The 20,121-nt window shown below is 45.2% G+C and overlaps 1 protein-coding gene across 13 annotated transcripts in view; it reads left to right on the top strand.

The window, feature by feature from the left end:
* CDKL3 (cyclin dependent kinase like 3) overlaps positions 1-20,121 on the top strand; it is a 48,249-nt gene that overhangs the window by 14,948 nt on the left and 13,180 nt on the right. For 12 of the 13 annotated variants that reach the window (XR_016236108.1, XR_016236110.1, XR_016236109.1 and 9 more), the window contains 3 exons: positions 309-487; positions 12,304-12,416; positions 16,487-16,626. Coding sequence is in view for 10 of the 13 variants with exons in the window: in XM_089335859.1 (XP_089191985.1) it covers positions 309-487; positions 12,304-12,416; positions 16,487-16,626 (432 nt within the window). In the remaining 3 variants the exon portion in view is untranslated. Of the gene's footprint in view, positions 1-308; positions 488-12,303; positions 12,417-16,486; positions 16,627-20,121 lie in introns of those variants that run through there. The other variant, XM_089335865.1, reaches the window with a different exon arrangement.

Here is a 20,121-nt window from a genome sequence, read left to right as displayed (position 1 = left end):
AAATGAGAGAAGGGGCAGTGTTAAAGGAAAGTTCTTTGTCTTTAGATTCTTTTGATTTGCCTTATAGGAATGCGATTTACCCTTGTAGTCTTATTTCTGTCTTCTTGGCTTCATTGCATTTTGAAATCATAGATTATGCAGAAATTGAAAATTGTAACTATGTTTTCATTTTGAGTTAACCCTTTGCATGTGGTAAAGAAAGAGCTTTATAGTCTTAATTAGTTAAGTTTTTGCTGTGTAAGTTTTCAGAGATTTTCTAAGTAATGAAACCTCATTTTAATGTATTTCATCTTCTGTTTGTTTTTTAGATCATTCATCGAGATATAAAACCTGAGAATATTTTAGTGTCCCAGTCGGGAATTACTAAGCTCTGTGATTTTGGTTTTGCACGAACTCTAGCAGCTCCCGGGGACGTTTATACAGACTACGTGGCCACGCGCTGGTACAGAGCTCCAGAATTAGTACTGAAAGATACTTCCTATGGAAAGTATGTATATTCGGGGATCCTGCCTGGCCTTTCTCAGGCAACTCCTTTTTCCCTTTGTGAGTCTGTCATCCCTGCTACCCGCACTTTCTGCCCTCTGCATCTAGCGTAGGGCTAGGAAGAGGACTCTTTTAGGGTAACTTAAGCGAAAGACCCTTTGGCATCTGCGTCCCTGGCTACTGCTGCTGCGGCTGATTATCCTCTGGGTTCAGAGGCCATGGTTAGGAGACCTATGCAGATGTCCCTTAGTGGTGTCTGTGCTTGCTTTACCCTGGGCCACAGCCTTGGCAGAGTTGCTTCCTCTGTTTGTCTTTAGCCTTTATGTTCTGCAAACATTTTTAAATCAGCCATCACTGTACCAGTATGGGAAAGGAACTACCAAGTTGCCTGTTTCCCGGAATGATGGTACCTTCTTGGCAAATAATAACGTTTACTGTCCTAAGTGCCTCAAAAAGTATTGTAGACACAATGTAATCTGAAATAGCAATCTAAAATACAAGTAGTCATTATTGAAGAACATAAGGGACAAGGGTATATAATTTAATACCTTTAATTTAATGCCTATTTAATGAAAATAAGAGCTATGAAATGTTTTTATATAATGTCTAGTGTTAATGAGTACTTAGTTTCTGTCACAAACTGTTAGAAAGTCTTTACGTGCATTCAATCCTTGTGAATTCTTTATACGCACTAAGCCATTTTATCTCCACCACATCTATACGATGAAGATGCTGGTGTTCTCACTCCCGTTTTCAAAAGAGAGCCCTGAGTCACAGAGGTGAAGTAATTGGGTAAAGGCAGAACTAGGATTCTTTTTTATTTTAAAGATTTATTTATTTTTTGAAAGAGTTACAGAAAGTGAGGGACAGAGAGATATCTTCCATCCGCTGGTTTACTTACCAGATGGCTGCAACAGCTGGTGCTGGGCCAGGCTGATGCCAGGAGCTTCTGGTCTCCCCCGTGGGTGGCAAGGGACCACACACTTGGGCCATCTTCCACTGTCTTTCCCAGGCCATTAGCAGGGAGTTTGATCAGAAGTGGAGCAGCCAGGACTGGAACCGGTGCCCATGTGGGAGGTAGGCATCACAGGCAGTGGCTGTCCTCGTATGGCACAACGCTGGGCCCCCAGAGTTAGGATTCTCACCAAGTGGTGTAGAGTCACAGTCCATGCTCCACACTGTACCCACCACTGAGGACATGTGCAGGACATGTGCAGCTCTGTGCCACAGTCACTTGATCTGTTAAGTAGAAATAATAATAGGACTCACTGTGTACAATTGTGGTGAAGATTAAATGATTTGATGCATGAAAAGGAATAAAATTTAGTAAGTGCTCCATAATGTTAGTTATTCTTCAGAGTCTCTGAAACTATTTTCTTCTTGAAAATTTTTTTTGCCTCTGGGTGTAATGTCACCTTCATAAGATCTATGTTTCAGTTTTAACCTCTTTTCATGATGTAACTTAAATTCCTTCTTAGACACTCCCTACCCCCATCCCTTGCCTCCAAATCATATTCTCTTCTAAGCTCTCTAGTATGTTATCTGTAAATTTCGTGCCAGTTAATAACATGACCTGCTTCTTTCTCTGGTTCCCTTATTTTAATTCCTGCTGAAAGAAATTCCTTGAGGAAGGGCATAGTCTCTTATGGTGGACATAGCCAGACATGATACCTTGCACCTGTAAGTGGTGTTCAGTGAGACTTTATTATTATTATTATTTAGATTTATTTATTGACTTGAAAGTCAGTGTTACATAGATAGAGAAGGAGAAGGAGGGGGGCCCTATTTTATGGGTTTTGAATTTTAGCCATTCTGACAGGAGTGAGTTGATATCTCATTGTGATTTTGGTTTGCATTTTCCTTAAGGCTAATGATATTGAACATTTTTTCATATATATATTTTTTTGACAGGCAGAGTGGACAGTGAGAGAGAGAGACAGAGAGAAAGGTCTTCCTTTGCCATTGGTTCACTCTCGGCCGCTGCGGCCAGTGTGCTGTGGCTGGCGCACCGCGCTGATCCAAAGGCAGGAGCCAGGTGCTTCTGGTCTCCCATGGGGTGCAGGGCCTGAGCACTTGGGCCATCCTCCACTGCACTCCCGGGCCACAGCAGAGAGCTGGCCTGGAAGAGGGGCAACCGGGACAGAATCCGGCGCCCCGACTGGGACTAGAACCTGATGTGCCGGCACCGCAGGCAGAGTATTAGCCTATTGAGCCGTGGCACCGGCCCATTTTTTCATATATTTTATTAAGGTTTATTTATTGGGGCCAGCACTATGGAGCAGCAGGTTAACACCCTGGTCTGAAGTGCTGGCATCCCATATGGGCGCTGGTTCGTGTCCTGGCTGCTCCACTTCCAATCCAGCTCTCTGCTATGGTCTGGAAGAGCAGTAGAGGATGGCCCAAGTCCTTGGGCCCCTGCACCCACGTGGGGGACTCGGAGGAAGCTCCTGGCTCCCGCCTTCGGATTGGTGCCGCTCTGGCCGTTGCAGCCATCTGGGGAGTGAACCAGTGGATGGAAGACCTCTCTCTGTCTCTCCTTCTCTCTCTGTGTAACTCTTTAAAATAAATAAATTTTTTATAGATTTATTTATTCATCTGAAAGTCAGAGTTACACATATGAGTACATATGGAATGCTTACACTGCAGGCGGTGGCTTTAACTGCTATGCCACAGCGCCAGTCCCCAGTGAGACTTTATATTATGTTTGAAACAAATTTGTATTTTTTTTTAAAAAAGATTTCTTGTATTTATTTGAAAGAGTTACAAAGAAAAAGATATCTTCCATCTGCGGATTTACTCCCCAAATGTCTGCACTAGCCAGGGCCAGGCCAAAACCAGGATTCTGGAACATCCATGTCTCTCATGGTGGCAGGGGCCCAGGTACTTGGGCCATCTTCCACTGCCATTAGGGAGTCTATTTTAATAGCCTTTCTAGTGTAAAACAAAACAGTTACAGAAAAATCTCACCCTATAACTCCACTACTGGACCATTTGGGGAGAATACCAGTTGGTGGAAGCTCTCTCTTTGTCACTGTCTCTCTGCCTTTCAAATAAAAAAAAATTTTTTTTGAAGTAGAATTTTGTGGGGCCAGCATTGTGGTACAGCAGGTTAAGCTGCCACTTGTGATGTTGGCATCTTATATGAGTGCCATTTTGAGTTCCAGCTATTCCACTGCCGTTCCAGCTCCCTACTAATGCATATGGGAAAGCAATGCAAGATGGCTCAAGTAGCCCTGCCACCCACATAGACCCAGTCGGGTTCTGGCTCCTGGCTTCTGCTTAGCCCACCTGTGGCCGTTGTGGCTCTTTGGGAAATGAACTAGTGGATGGAAGATGTCTCTCTCGTGCTCGCTGTGGCTTTCTCTCTGTAACTCTGCCTTTCAAATAAATAAATAAATCTTTTTTAAAAATTAGAATTTTGCTAGCCACCCTTGATAACTGTGTGCCCTCTTCTGATTACATCATACTCCCTTCTCCCAGTATTAACCTTGTTATTGATTTATTGTAATCAGTTCCTTAAATTTCTTCTTAGTTTTATCATGCAAATATGTATCCATTTAGCCTTTTTTTAAAATTTATTTTTATTTGAAAGTCAGAGTTACACAGAGAGAGGAGAGGCAGAGAGAGAGACAGAGAGTGATCTTCCATCCGATGGTTCACTCCCCAATTGGCTGCAATGGCCGGAACTGTGCCCATCCAAAGCTAGGAGCCAGGAGCTTCCTCCAGGTCTCTCACATGGGTGCAGGGGCTCAAGGACCTGGGCCATCTTCTACTGCTTTCCCAGACCATAGCAGAGAGCTGGATCAGAAGTGGAACAGCTGAGCCTTGAACTGGGACCTGTATGGGATGCTGACACTTCAGGCCAGGGCATTAACCTGCTGCACCACAGCGCCAGCAGTGCCAGCCCCCTCCATTTATTTAGCCTTTTTAAAATTACAGCTTTTGGGCCTGGTGCTGTGGCACAGTGGGTTAAAGCCCTGGCCTGAAATACCGACATCCCGTATGGGCACGGTTTCTAGTCCCGGCTGCTCCTCTTCCGATCCAGCTCTCTGCTATGGCCTGGGAAAGCAGTAGAAGATGGCCCAAATCCTTGGGCTCCTGCACCCCTGTGTGAGACCGGGAAGAAGCTCCTGGCTCCCGGCTTCGGATCAGTGCAGCTCCGGCTGTTGAGGCCATCTGGGGAGTGAACCATCGGATGGAAGACCACTCTCTCTCTCTCTCTCTCTCTCTCTGCCTCTCCTCTCTCTGTGTAACATTGACTTTCAAATAAATAAATCTTTTAAAAAAATAAAATTACAACTTTTTTGATATGATTCACACAGTATTATTTGGAAGGTGGAGTGACAAAGATAGATTTTTTTTTTTTTTTGACAGGCAGAGTTAGACAGTGAGAGAGACAGAGAGAAAGGTCTTCCTTCCGTTGGTTCACCCCCCAGATGGCCGCTTCGGCTGGCGCGCTGCGCCAATCCAAAGCCAAGAGCCAGGTGCTTCCTCTTGGTCTCCCATGTGGGTGCGGGGCCCAAGCACTTGGGCCATCCTCCACTGCCTTCCTGGGCCACAGCAGAGAGTTGGACTGGAAGAGAAAACAACCGGGACAGAATCCGGCGCCCCAACCGGGACTAGAACCTGGGGTACCGGTGCTGCAGGCGGAGGATTAACCAAGTGAGCCGCGGCACCGGCCCAGAGAGATCTGTTTGCCAGTTCACTCCCTAAATGGTCACAACAGCTTGGATTGGGCTGGACTGAAGCCAGGATCCAGTAATTCTTTCCAGTATCCCATCCCATGTAGGTGGCAGGAACTCAAATACTGAGCCATCATCTGCTACTTCCCAAGCACATTAGCATGGAACTGGTTGGAAGCAGAGTGTCTGGTATTTGAATCAGCACCCCATTATGGGGTACAGACATTGTAATTGGCTGCTTAACCCCCTGTGGCACAATCCTGGCCCCCAGGACATTTTCTTTAGTGAATTTCTCAAAATCTGGATTTTGGGAGCCAACACAGTGGCATAGTTGGGTAAAACTGCTGCCTGCAGTACTGGCATCCCGTATGGGTGCCAGTTCGAGTCTTGGCTGCCCCACCCCACTAATGATCCAGCTCTTTGCTATGGCCTGGGAAATCAGGGGAGGATGGCCCAAATGCTTGGGCCTCTGCACCTGTGTAGGAGATCCCAAAGAAGCTCCTGGTTCTTGGCTTTGGATTTGCCCAGCTCCAGTCATTGCAGCCACTTGGGGATTGAACCAGCTGATGGAAGACTTCTCTCTCTCTGCCACTGCCTCTCTGTAACTCTGTCTTTCAAATAAATAAATAAATCTTTTTCAAAAATCTGGATTTTGTTGATTGCATACTTAGAGGAGAGTTCAGCGTTTTTCTCTGTCCTTTATATTTCTTGCAGATTGACAACTGGATCCAGAGGCTGGATTAATCTCAATAATCAATCTGTTTGGCAAGACTGTAGGTGTTACTAGCTTCTTTCATCAGGAGACACATAATGTCAAAATTTTTGGTGTATAATATTAGCAATCATTTGCAAAAAGTGGCATTTTAACTTTTATCATCTCATTTTAAGTTATTACTTAGCATTTATTTGAAAGGCAGAGCATGAGAGAGGTTGATCTTCCAACTGCTAGTTCACTCCCCAAATGGCTGCAGTGGCCAGAACTGGTCCAGGCTAAAGGCAGGAGCATGGACCTCCATCCCACAGGGGTGGCAGGAGTCCAGGTACTTGAGCTGTCCACTGCTTTCCCAGGTGCATTAGCAAGGAGCTGGATCAGAAGCAGAGCAGCTGGGACCTGAACTGGCATTCTGATATGGGATGCTGGCATCACAGGTGCAGCTTAACCCACTGTGCCACATGCCAGCCCTGTGTATTTATTTATTTTTGAAAGAGAGAGAGAGAGAGATATCTTCCATCTGGTAGTTCACTTCCCAAATCCTTTCAACAGCCAGGGCTAGGTCAGACTGAAGCCAGGAGCTGGGAACTGCGTTTGTGTCTCCCACATGAGAGACAGAAACCCAGGTCCTTGAACTATCATCTTTTGCCTCTCAGACAGATTAGCAGGAAGCTAGATTGGAATCATGGAGTAACCAGAACTTGAACCAGATATTCTGATAGGAGATGTGGGCATCCCCAACAGTGCCTTAACCTGCTATACTAAAACACCTGTCCCTAGAGGGCTTTTATGTTGCCCATGAACATAGTTCATATAGAGAATGTAGGATAAATGATTTGTTTATTGGTTTGTTTATTTCAAAAAGGCAGAGAGAAAAAAAAGAGATCAAACAGACAAAACTCTCCTATCTACTGATTGACTTCCCAGATGCCTGCAAGAGCCACAGCTGAGCCAGGCTGAAGATGGGATCCTAGAACTCAGTCTAGGTCTCCCACATGGCAGAAATCCAATTGCTTAAGCCATCATCTGCTGCCTCCCAGGGTCCGCATTAGCAGGAAGCTGTAATCAGAAGCAGAGCCGGGGCTCAAACCCAGGCAGTCTGAAATAAGTTTCAGTCTTCCTAAGCAGTGTCTTAACTGCTATGCCAAATGCTCACCCCTTTATTTATTGATTGATCTTTAATATGAATTGGCTCCAAAAAGTGACCTCTAAAGGCAGTCAATTTTTAAAAATTTGTTCATTTAGTTTGAGCTTATTTGACAGGTAGAACGAGACCTTCCATTCACTGTTTCATTTCCCAAATTCCTGTAACAGCCAGGGCTGGACTAGGTGAAGCAAAGCTGGGAGCCTGGAACTCAGTCTGGTCTCCCCCACGGGTGGCAGAAACCCCAGTATGTGAGCCGGCATTAGCAAGAAGCTACATTAGCAGGAAGTTGGGTCATAGTTGGATTAGCCAGTACCTGAACCAGGCACTACAGTATGGGTTGAAGTTGTGTCAAATGGCAACTTAACCATTACACCAAATACTTGCTCCCAATTACTCTTTTAACACTATCAGTATGAACTCTTGAACTTAAACATATTTAATGAGTTTCCATGTATTGCAGTTGTAGGACTAAAAGGTAGTAACTCTTGCCTACCCTTCTTAAGGACCATGGCCAGTACTTCTGTGACAAATTAATTAGCAAGAGAAAACTGCTCCCTCCTGCCCCCATCCCCACCCCCACCACTGCATAGTGTAGTGGGTGAAGGGTAAAAAAGCCGTTGCCTATTCCAGTCCTGTTTGCTTCGCTTCTGATCCAGCTCCCTGCTGATGTGCCTGGGAAAGCAACAGAAGATGGCTTGGACCCCTGTCACTCACTTGAGAGACCTGTATGAAACCCCTGGCTCCTGGCTTCTGGCTTCTGCCTGACCTAGCCCCCAGCCCCTCTGCCATTTGGGAAGATCTGTGTTTCCCTCTCTGTAACTCTGCCTTTGAAATAAATAAATAAATCTTAAGAACAATCATTTATTTAAGTTTTACATGACACGAGAACCTTCAGAAATAAGGACCCAGAGACCTAGGGAAAGCTGCTTCTCAGCTCTGTGTGATGTAAGCAGTGGACGGCCGTGGAGAACCAGATTGGACACAAAGGGCTTGCTCTAATGGCCGTCACCACGAGGTGGGCGAAGCCCCCGAGGCCTGTTTATTCTGATTCTTCTTTGTGTACATTCCTCCCCTTCTCCCAAGGGAGGACTTTTCTGGAATGAGAGTCCCACTATCTGTTTTCAGGGGAGGTAGGTCAAGGAGTGATCTTTCTAAGTTCTATGGTTTGCTTTGGGAGAGAGGACTTCTATTTTCTGTGATGTGCCTTAGGGAGAAAGGAGGCCAGGAGAGGACATGAACTCCTGCGGTTCACAGTGTGCAGCATAGCAAACCAAGGCACCGTGCTTTGGGGTATCATGTTTTTAGCCTTGACACATTATTATTATTACTTGAAGTTCAGTTTTCAATTTTTTTTTACCCAATTGGACTCTTTTTTTTTTTTTTTTGACAGGCAGAGTGGACAGTGAGAGAGAGAGACAGAGAGAAAGGTCTTCCTTTGCCGTTGGTTCACCCTCCAATGGCTGCCGCGGCCGGCGCGCTGCCGCCGGCGCACCGCGCTGATCCGATGGCAGGAGCCAGGAGCCAGGTGCTTTTCCTGGTCTCCCATGGGGTGCAGGGCCCAAGCACCTGGGCCATCCTCCACTGCACTCCCTGGCCACAGCAGAGAGCTGGCCTGGAAGAGGGGCAACCGGGACAGAATCCGGCACCCCAACCGGGACTAGAACCCAGTGTGCCGGCGCCGCAAGGTGGAGGATTAGCCTATTGAGCCACGGCGCCGGCCTCCAATTGGACTCTTTTTAAGGTGGCTCTTGAGTCCTTTTAGCATGATCTAGAATATGCTATTAATAGCTTCCTTGCTGCCTGACTGGTAAGATGTCTCAGGCTCATCTTTTCCATATTTTTGCCTCAGACCTAGATTCAGCCTTTATATATATATATTTTTTTTTAAGAAAAAATCAGCCTTATTGAGATACAATTTATACATAATACAATTCACCAATTTAAAGTTTAAATCTCAGTGATTTTTAGTATATTCATGGATATATGCAACCATCAGTACAACTTTAGAAAGTTTTCTTCACCTTAAAAAAAAAATCCTAATACCCTTCATCTGTCACACCCTGTCCTCTCTCTCCAAACTGTAAGCAACCACTGGTCTACTGTCTCTTTCTGGATTTCCGCATTCTGATGTGTGAATGAAATCTTTCATATGATATAAATAGTCTTTCATGGTTTAATTTTTTTACAAGCTAGTGTAAAGTTAATTTTTTATATTGTATAATGTAAGGCAAAGTTGTTTAAAGTTAATGCATTTTTATTTCAGGAAGTCCCATGTTGCAATTCCTCCCGCTGTCCATCAAAGTCATCGAGTTAGCTCTTTTAAATCTTCAAGCCCTTTTGAACAAACTGATGCTTAATTCGCTATTGTCTAATCAGCCCAGAATTTCTGGTCTCTGTTAATCCTCACTTGAATAACATAATGATAACTTCGAAATTCCACCTAGAATCTTTAGAATGTAATTTCTTCAAGCAGTTTACTCTTGGGTAGATGTACTTCCCTGATTCTTGACATGCACACATGTGGATTACTTCATATTTTTTCCTAAGCCATCACTCAAAAAATGAAACTGTCTGGGATATCCCAATACATTAAGATACACCTTCAACTTCAGACATGTTCTCAAGATAAAATCCTTAAAAAAAAAAAAAAAAAAAAAAAAGCCAGCCAGCGCTGTGGCTCACTAGGCTAATCCTCTGCCTTGCAGCGCCAGCACACCAGGTTCTAGTCCCGGTTGGGGTGCCGGATTCTGTCCCAGTTGCCCCTCTTCCAGTCCAGCTCTCTGCTGTGGCCCGGGAGTGCAGTGGAGGATGGCCCAAGTACTTGGGCCCTGCACCCCATGGTGAGTTCTAATACTGATTCATCACTGTCAGATTCTGTTCCAGTCACTTCTCGGCTTTTTGGCTAAGATCAAGGATGGATTCTTTTTGGGACCCTAGGGTTCCAGCCTAGGGCTGTGGCAACTCTGTACTAGAAGGCCTGGTTTCAGTGGCTTCACTGGGCATTTTGTGCAGGGAATGCAGAACCAAGGTGGCAGAAAGAGAGCAAGCCAAAGTGCTGATAGTGGTTTTCAAAAAACAATTTTCAGGGCTGGTGCTGTTTCGCAGCTGGTTAACTCCCTGGCCGGAAGCACCGGCATCCCATATAGGCACGGGTTTGAGACCCGGCTGCTCCACTTCTGATCCAGCTCTCTGCTAAGGCCTGAGAAAGCAGTAGAAGACAGCCTAAGTCCTTGGGTCCCTGCACCCACGTGGGAGATCCAGAAGAAGCTCCTGGCTCCTGGCTTCGGATATGCACAGCTCTGGCCATTGCAGCCATCTGGGGAGTGAACCAGTGGATGGAAGACCTCTCTCTCTGTGTCTACCTCTCTCTGTAACTCTGTCTTTCAAATAAATAAAATAAATCTTTTTTTAAGAAAGAAAGAGAGGGAGGGAGGGAGGGAGGGAGGGAGGGAGGGAGGAAGGTGGATCAGAAGCGGAGGCAGAACTAGATCCTAGGCACTCCAAATGGAATGCTGGTGTCCCACAGTGCTTAACCCTCAGAATCTGTTAATTTGCCTATTGTCACTTGTTTGGTATCTGCTCATATCTTTGCCCATTTTAAAAATTGGAACCTTGTTTTAACATTGATTGATTGATTTGAAAGGTAGAGATAAAGAAGAGAGAGAGTGAGATCTTCCGTCTGCCTATTCACAACAAATGGCCATAATGGTTGTCTGTGGCCAGGCTGAAACCAGGAGCCAGAAGCTTCCTGCAGGCCTTCCACGTGTATGGCAGGAACCGAGCATGGGGCATCTTGTGCTTTCTTTCCAGGCTCATTATCAGGGAGCTAGATGGGAAGTGGAGCAGCTGGTTCTTGAACCGGCACCCATATGGGATGCCATGTCGCAGGCAGAGGCTTAATCTGCTATGCCACAATGCTGGCACTGATTTTTAGTTTTTAAATGTGAGATTTTAGGGGCTGATGCTGTGGCGCAGTGGGTTAACGCCCTGGCCTGTAGTGCCGGCATCCCATATGGGTACCAGTTATAGTCCCAGTTGCTCCACTTTTCATCCAGCTCTCTGCTATGGCCTGGGAAAGCAGTGGAGATGGCCCAAGTCATTGGGTCCCTGCACCAACATGGGAGACCCAGAGGAAGCTCCTGGATCCTGGCTTCGGATTGTCACAGCTGCAGCCATTGCGGCCAACTGGGAAGTGAACCATCAGATGAAAGACCCCTCTCTCTTTCTCTCTCTAGCTCTCTAGCTCTCTACCTCTCCTCTCTCTGTGTAACTCTGACTTTCAAATAAATAAATAAATCTTTTTAAAAAGTGAGATTTTTAGTATTCGATTAATCTAATTGATAAGTCATCTGTTATAATATTCTTATATAAGTGTTTTTATCCAGACTGCCACATGGCTTCTCATGCAGTTTTTTTTTTTCTTTTTAAAGATTGATATATTTGTGGCGCAGCAGGTTAACATCCTGGCCTGAAGCGTTGGCATCCCATGTGGGTGCTGGTTTGAGACCTGGCTGCTCCACTTCCGATCCAGCTCTCTGCTGTGACCTGGAAAAGCAGTAGAAGATAGCTTGGGTTGTTGGGCCCCTGCACCCGCGTGGGAGACCAGAGGAAGCTCCTGGCTCCTGGCTTTGGATCAGCGCAGCTCTGGCCATTGTGGCCAGCTATGGCGTGAACCATCGGATGGAAGACTCTGTCTGTCTGTCTGTCTGTCTCTCTCTCTGCCTCTCCTCTCTCTGTGTAGCTCTGACTTTCAAATAAATAAATAAATCTTTTTTAAAAAACAGATTGATATATTTAATTTGAAAGAGTTACAAAGAGAGGGAGAGGCAGAGAGAGAGAGAGATCTTCCATCCACTGGTTCATTCCCCACATGGCCACAGTGGCCAGCTCTGGGCCACACCAAAGCCAGGAGTGAGGAACTTCATTTGGGTCTCCCACATGAATGGCAGGAGCCCCAACACATGCTTTTCCCAGGTCATTAGCAGGGAGCTGAATTGGAAGTGGAGCAGCTGGAGCACTCACTCATGCCATATGGGATGCCCGTGTTACAGGCAGGCATTTTACCCACTGTGCCACAGTGCTGCCTCCCATGCAACTTAAATACAAGTTATTTAATGGTATTAATAGAAGAGAATATTTACTGTGCATCCTGAAGTTGACCTAAGAGTCCACAGTGAAACTTTATGATAATGATACCACTTCATCCTTGGTGTTTTTATGAAAAAGAAAATTGAGACTAGTTCCTTCTGCATGAAAAAGTAATTTATTCTGTGTTTCAGACCTGTGGATATCTGGGCTTTGGGCTGTATGATTATTGAGATGGCCACTGGAAATCCCTTTCTTCCCAGCAGCTCTGATTTGGATTTACTCCATAAAATCGTTTCAAAAGTAGGTAGGTATTACTGAAACACGCTGTTAGCCTCTAAAATAAATATCACCAGGTCAGTTCTGTTGTATTTTCAAATTCCACTTTTCTGTGTAAGAACAGGGAAGTGTGTTTTGATCGAGGGCAGCAGATGGATGCCTTGGACTGATAGGAAGAAAGAAAATTCTCTGTTTTTGCAAATATTTTCTTTGCCAAGATGGAAATAGCTAAACCATATGTTGATGGTTGATGCTAAGAAAATTAGTACAATAGGAATATACTTCAGTTAATCCAGAAGTTATGTGAAATTTTTGATTTCTGTGACATTTGCACCTCTAAACAAAGACTTTAAAGTAATAATAGAGGTGAATGAGATGCCTTTTTAAAGCACTTGGAGAAAGAATATCAGTTATTTACCATAAACTGCCCCACTTTTTAAAACAAAACCACAGTTGATAACCAAATACTGAAATAACTTATTCAAGGATTTTTTTTATTTTATTTTATTATTATTATTTTTTGACAGGCAGAGTGGACAGTGAGAGAGAGAGAGACAGAGAGAAAGGTCTTCCTTTGCCATTGGTTCACCCTCCAGTGGCTGCCGCGGCTGGCGTGCTGCGGCCGGTGCACCGCACTGATCCGATGGCAGGAGCCAGGTGCTTCTCCTGGTCTCCCATGGGGTGCAGGGCCCAAGTACTTGGCCATCCTCCACTGCACTCCCTGGCCACAGCAGAGAGCTGGCCTAGAAGAGGGGCAACCAGGACAGAATCTGGCACCTCGACTGGGACTAGAACCCGGTGTGCCGGCGCTGCAAGGCGGAGGATTAGCCTAGTGAGCCGCGGTGCCGGCCATCAAGGATATTTTTGATGGGTTGGCATTGTGATGCAGCATGGTAAGCTGCCACTTGAAATGCAGGTATCCCATATCAAGGTGCCAGTTCAAGTACCAGCTGCTGGCTTCCAGTCCAGGTTCTGGCTCTGCACATGGGAGGCAACAGATCATGGCCCAAGTGTTTGGCCTCTACCACTCATGTGGGAGATCAGGGTGGAGTTCCTAGCCCCTAGCTTTATCCTGGTTCAGACCAGGCTGTTGCAGGCATTTGGAGAGTGAACTGGTGGGTGGAGGGTCTCTACCCCCTCCTCCATCACTCTGTCATTCAAATAAAGAAATTAATCTTTTAAAAAATAATATATTTAATTATTTCATAATTTGTTTTGACTACCAAACATTCTGATGGTTAGCCTTGCACGTGGTGGGCATTTCAGTGGCCTCTCTTTCTAATATTTCTGAATGAGGAGCTTGAGGAGCCTTGCGTGTGTCTAGGAAGCTGTATATAATATTGTAATTACACAGTCATGAGGCAGGTATAAAAATAATGAAATCTTAATACTGATTTAATATGCAGTTCAGAGGGGCCAGCGCTGTAGTGTAGCATCCCATGTGGGCTCTGGTTCACCTGCTGGCTGCTCCACTTCTGAATTAGCTCCCTGCTAATGCACCTTCTAAAGCAATGGAAGATGGCCCAAGTCCTCAGGCCCCTGCGTCCAAATGGAAGACCCAGAAGAAGCTCCTGGCTCCTGGCTTTGGTCTGACCTAGCTCTGGCCATTTTGGCCATTTGGAGGGTAAACTAGTGGATGGAAGATATGTCTGTCTCTCCATCTCTGTAACTCTGCCTTTCAAATAAAATAATAAATAAATCTTTAAAAAATTAAAGAAAGCAAAAAGATGTAGTTCAGAAGTTTCAGACCTCACACTTGGACTAGGCATGTGGCACAGAGAATAAACTGTTGTGTGGACACCCGTGTCCCATTGTCATAGTGCCTGGTTCAAGTCCTGGCTACTCTGTTTCCTTCCAGTTTCCTGCCCATGTGTGTCTTGAGAGGCAGTGATGAGAGCTTAAGTGAGAAATCCAGATACGGTTCTGGCCTCCTGGCTTTGGGCTGGCCCAGGCCTGGCCTTTGGGGGCATATGGAAAGTGAACCAGCAAATGGAAGATATTTTCTCTCTCTGTCTCTCTCTCTCTCTGTCTCTCTCTCTCTGTCTCTCTCTCTCTCTCTCTCTCTCACACACACACACACACACACACACACACACCTTTCAAATAAAATGAAAATCAAAAAAATTTTGAAGGCATCCCATCTTTTCGTGTCTTCATAGCTCTGGCTGTGATTGATGTTAGAAGGAATCTGAGAGATGATGCAGTTAGTCCTGGCGTTTTACAGACGAAGAAACCGAGGCACGAAAACTGAAGGATTGAGTCAGCGTCGCAGAACTAATCACGACAAAATTAGTGCTGTAATGTGGTTATATTTTAACATTTATTTGTTTGAAAAAGCAAGAGAGAGAGAGAGAGATGTTCTGTTCGCTGGTTCACTCCCCAGATGCCTGCTGTAGGCGGGGATGGGCTAGGCCAAAGCCAGAGGTCTGGAACTCCATTGAGGTCTTCCACATGGTGGCAGGGGCCCAAATGCTTGAGGCAATCTGCTGCTTTCCCGTGCACATTAACAGGAAGCTGGATTGGAAGCAGAGTAGCCAGAACGCAACAAGCGCTCCACTGTGGGATCCAGTGTTGCAAGTGGTGACTGAACTCGCTGTGCTACAACACTGGCCCCGAAACACGTGCTTTCCACACCGGTGTGTGGTTCTTTCCGTCTCACTCCTGGTGTCTAGCCTTGTGTCTTTGTAATGTCTTTTTCTTTTTTAAAAATGATTTATTTTATTATTTGAAAGGCAAAGTGATGGGGTGGGGGGAGAATGAGATCTTCCATTCTCTCATTCACTTCCAAATGGCTGCACTGGTCAGGGGTGAGCCACGCTGAATCCAGGAGCCAGGAACTCCTGGATCTCCCATGTGTGTGGCAGGGACCCGAGTACTTGGACCATCTTCTGCTGCTTTTCCAGGTACATTAGCAGATAACTGGATTAGAAATAGAGCATTTGGGACTCAAACTGGGGCTCTGATATAAGACACTAGCATTACAGTGAGTGACTTAACTCACTGAGCCACAATGCTGGTCCCAAGCAATATTTTTAATTCTAAATCATTATGATATTTTAGCTGTTTTGAGTAAGACTTCACTCTGATGAGCACTTGATGGTTATACCATTTAAATATCAGTCAGGAGATGTGTAGAAGTTTAAATGTGCATTTCCTGATAGCATCACACATTATGTCTTATATTTGGAAAAAGAAAATGAGCCTGGTAGTTTTCCACATTCTACTGCCAATGTGCTATCAAAAAATTACTGGGGGAAACCTCAATTGTTTCATGATATATTCATATAGTTACTTGTTCAACTTTTAAAAATTAAAACACACAATTGTTCTTCCTTGTCTCCATTTTTAGTAATTTTTCATTTTTTTAAAGGTGAATTGAGAGGCAGAGAGAGAGAATGAATGAGTGAATGTTGGTTCACTTCCCAGATGCCTGCAGAAGCAAAGGGCAGGAGCAGAATCAGGGGCCAGAAATGCAACCCAGGTCTCCCAAGTGGGTGGTGGGAATCCAGCTCCTTGAGTCAGCCTTGCTTCTCTCATGGTCTGCGTTGGCAGGAAGCTAGAGTCAGGTGCCAGAGGCAAGCATTGAACCCAGGTATTCTGATGCAGCATGCGGGCAGACTTACTTGTTAGGCTGAAGATCCGCTCCCAGTTTTTGTTCTTTTTTTTTTTTTTTTTTTTTTTTTTTTTTTTTTTTTTTTAATTATTTGAGAGGCAGAGGGCAGAGACAGAAAGGGCTCCAGTCCATTGGTTTACTTCCCAAATGCCCACAAGGGTCCCTGACTGGAAGCCAGGAACTCAATCCAGGTCTTCCAGGAGGGTGGAGGGTGGCAGAGCTAATTGCTTGAGCCATCACCACGGCCTCCCAGGGTCTGCTTCAGCAGGCAGCTGGAATGAGGAGCTGGGGGTGGGCGTGAAAGCCAGGCTCTGGTGTGGGCCACACATGTCTTACTAGCATCTTGACTGCTAGGACAGCAGCATCCCCCTGCCCACGCCCAGTTCTCGGCAGTTTACTGCCTGTCACATAGCAATTTCATTGTTTTGACTGTAGACCAATTTCTGTGTTTTTTTGTTTTGTTTTGTATTTTTTTCTCTTTTCAGGCAATTTAACACCTCACTTGCAGAATATCTTTTCCAAGAATCCCATTTTCACTGGCGTGGTCCTCCCTCAAGTTCAACACACCAGAAATGCAAGAAAAAAATACCCAAAGCTTAATGGATTGCTGGCAGATATAGTTCATGTATGTTAAGAAATAAGAACTTAACATCTGAGAAATTTGCACAAATTATACTATAGTTTTTAAGTATTGTTATAATGAAACTCTTAAGGGGTTCCTAAAGTAATATTATTTGTTGAAAGTTATGCCTGTAATACAGAGAAATTAAAATTTATAGACTGGTGCTGGCTCTGTGGTGTCACCAGTAAAGCCACTGCCTGCAGTACTGGCATCCCATATGGGCACCAGTTCAAGTCCGGCTGCTCCACTTCTGATCCAGCTCTCTGCTATGGCCTGGGAAAGCAGTAGACAATAGCCCAAGTCCTTGGGCCCCTGTGTTCGCACAGAAGACCTGGAGGAAGCTCCTGGATCCTGGCTTCAGATTGGCACAGCTCCAGCCGTTGCGGCCAACTGGGGAGTAAACCAGTGGATGGAAGACCTCTCTCTCTCTCTCTGCCTCTCCTTCTCTCTTTGTAACTCTGACTTTCAAATAAATAAATAAATCTTTAAAAAAAATTATAGGCTATTAGACCTGAAAGCCCCTTGAAGTATGTTCATTATTTTCAGTTTATCCCAATTTTAATGGTCATTAGGGTAAACTGGACAAATTCCAAGTACATACCATGTTTATCCCTGTCTTTTAACATCATTCTGGCCAGATTGGGAATCTGTCTACTCTGGTATCTTAAGCCATCTCTCTCCAAGCCATTGCCAACTGCAATTTTTGTTGTTATGATTTATTTTATTTGAAAGGCAGAGTTACAGAGAGAGAGAGAGAGATCCTCCATCTGCTGGTTCAATCCCTAAATGGCCTCAACGGCTAGGGCTGGGCCAGGGCCAGACCAAAGCCAGGAGCCAGGAGTTTCATCTGAGTCTCCCATGTGGGTGCAGGGGCCCAAGTAACTTGGGTCATCATCTTCTTCTTCTTCTTCTTTTTTTTTTTTTTTTTAAAGATTTACTTATTTGAGAGGCAGAGAAACAAACAGAGGTGGGAGGGGGCAGAGAGAACTTTCATCTACTGGTACACTCCCCAAGTGGCCACAATGGCCAGAGCTGGGCCAATCTGAAGCCAGTAGGCAGGAGCTTCTTCTGGGTCTCCTACATGGTTGCAAGAGCCTAAGCATATGGGCCATCTTCCAGTGCTTTTCCAGGCCATTAGCAGGGAGCTGGATCGGAAGTGGAGTAACCAGGACTCAAACTGGTGCCCATAAGGGATGCTGGCGTTACGCCACAACACTGGCCCTGGCTGCTGCAGTGTTTAATTTTGGAAGATAAACTAGTGCCAAAATTTACCTTGAATTGTTGAAACCATGAAGCCCTTTTTCGTTATTTTAAAATTTAAATTTTACTTAAACTAAGTAATAAATGTATCAACGCTTTTAGTACAAAATTCAAAGTGTAAAATGGATTTTCTTTGAAAAGCAAATCTGCTTTTCTTTTTCTTTAACCAGCCAATTTCCTTTCACAGAGGCAATTAAGGTAATTTACTTCTGATGTAAAGCCCTTGAAAAATAGTGGTTCTCTGAATTTCAAAATAAGTATCATTGAGGTACTTGAAGAATAGACTCTGAGTCACACAGACTATAATAAAAACTCGGGTATGCCATTAATTAGCTGTGTAGCTTTGGACAAGTGGCTTAATCTCTGTTTCTCAGTTTACTGGGCTATAAAGTGACAGTAACCGTACTTATTTTCTATAGCTGGAGGATTTAGTAAGGTAATATCTGGGGCTGGCATTGTGGCACGACAGGTAAAGCCACCATCCGCTATGCCAGTATCCCATAGGGCATCCGTTGATGTCCTGGTTGCTCCACTTCTGATCCAGCTCCCTGCTTATGCACCTGGGAAAAGCAGTGGAGGATGTTCCTAGTATTTGGGCCCCTGCACCCATGTGGGAGACCTGGATGAAGGTCCTGGCTCCTTGCTTTGGCCTGTCTCAGCCCATTGTGGCCATCTGGGGAGTGAACCAGCAGGTGGAAGATACTTCTCTCTCTGTCTCTCTCTCTTTCTCTCTGGAACTCTGACTTTCAAATAAATAGATCTTGAAAAAAAAAAAAAAAAGATGATATCTGAAATGTGCTTAGCCCAGGGTCCTAAGTAAACTGTCAACAGATGTTGGTGTGAAAGTTACTACTTTCTAGATGAAAAGTGTTGCCGATACTTTCTAGACGAGGAATAACCAGGACTTGAAACAGTGCTCCAATGTGGGATGCTGGTGTCACAGGCAACAGCTAACTTGTGCTGCCACAGTGCTGCCCCCATAATAGAATTTTATTTTTATTTATTTATTTATTTTTAAAGATTCATTTATTGATTTGAAAGAGTTACAGAGAGGCAGAGGCAGAGTGAGAGGTCTTCCATCTGCTGGTTCACTCCCCAGATGGCTGCAACGACCAGAGCTGGGCCAATCCGAAGTCCAGAGTCAGGAGCTTCTTCTGGGTCTTCCACATGGCTGCAGGGGCCACAAGTCTTGGGCCATCTTCTACTGTTTTCCCAGGCCATAGCAGAGAGCTGGATTGAAAGTAGAGCAGCCAGAACTGGAAACAGCACCCATATGGGATGCCAGCACTGCAGGTGGTAGCTTTATCTGCTATGCCACAGTGTGGACCCCTGGACTAGAATTTTAACCCTTCTGACCCAGCTTCCTTCTAATGCACCTGGGAAGGCAGCATATGGTGTCCCAAGTACCTAAGTTCTTGCAACTCGTGTTGGAAACCTGGATAGAGTTCCAGGCTCCTGGCTTAGGTCTGGCCCAGATCTGGTTGTTGGGGCTATTTGGAGAGCAAACCAGCAGATGGAGGATCTTCTTTGCCTCTCCCTCTCTCTGTCTCCCTGCCTTTCATTAAATAAATCTTTAAGAAAAAATTTTAATCTGACTAATCACAAATTAGGCCAGATTTGTAAAATGCAAATGGCTATCCATGAAGTATCTACCTCACATGACTGATAAAAGAATCAAAATGAGGTAATTAATTTCTGCTAATCCCTGCAGAAAAGGACTGACCTCTGTTTTTTTGTTTTGTTTTGTTTTTGTTTTTGTTTTTGTTTTTGTTTTTGACAGGCAGAGTGGACAGTGAGAGAGAGAGACAGAGAGAAAGGTCTTCCTTTGCCGTTGGTTCACCCTCCAATGGCCGCTGCGGCCGGCGTGCTGCGGCCGGCGCACTGCGCTGATCCAATGGCAGGAGCCAGGAGCCAGGTGCTTTTCCTGGTCTCCCATGGGGTGCAGGGCCCAAGCACTTGGGCCATCCTCCACTGCACTCCCTGGCCACAGCAGAGAGCTGGCCTGGAAGAGGGGCAACCGGGACAGAATCCGGCACCTCAACTGGGACAAGAACCTGGTGTGCCGGCGCCGCTAGGCGGAGAATTAGCCTAGTGTGCCGCGGCGCCGGCCCTGACCTCTGTTTTGGCTAAGCCGAGTCATAGCACATTTAACCTATAATAATACTTCGCAAGTGCAAATTTCTTAGGAAAATAAATGGTCAGAAATTCCAAAAAGGCCCAGCACCATCATTTCAAAAA

The sequence above is a fragment of the Oryctolagus cuniculus genome, chromosome 6 (assembly GCF_051225735.1).
Source record: "Oryctolagus cuniculus isolate XC-2025 breed Fujian yellow rabbit chromosome 6, ASM5122573v1, whole genome shotgun sequence".
In the NCBI taxonomy this organism is placed as follows: Eukaryota; Metazoa; Chordata; class Mammalia; order Lagomorpha; family Leporidae; genus Oryctolagus; species Oryctolagus cuniculus.
This window is presented reverse-complemented; position numbering and strand designations above follow the sequence as displayed.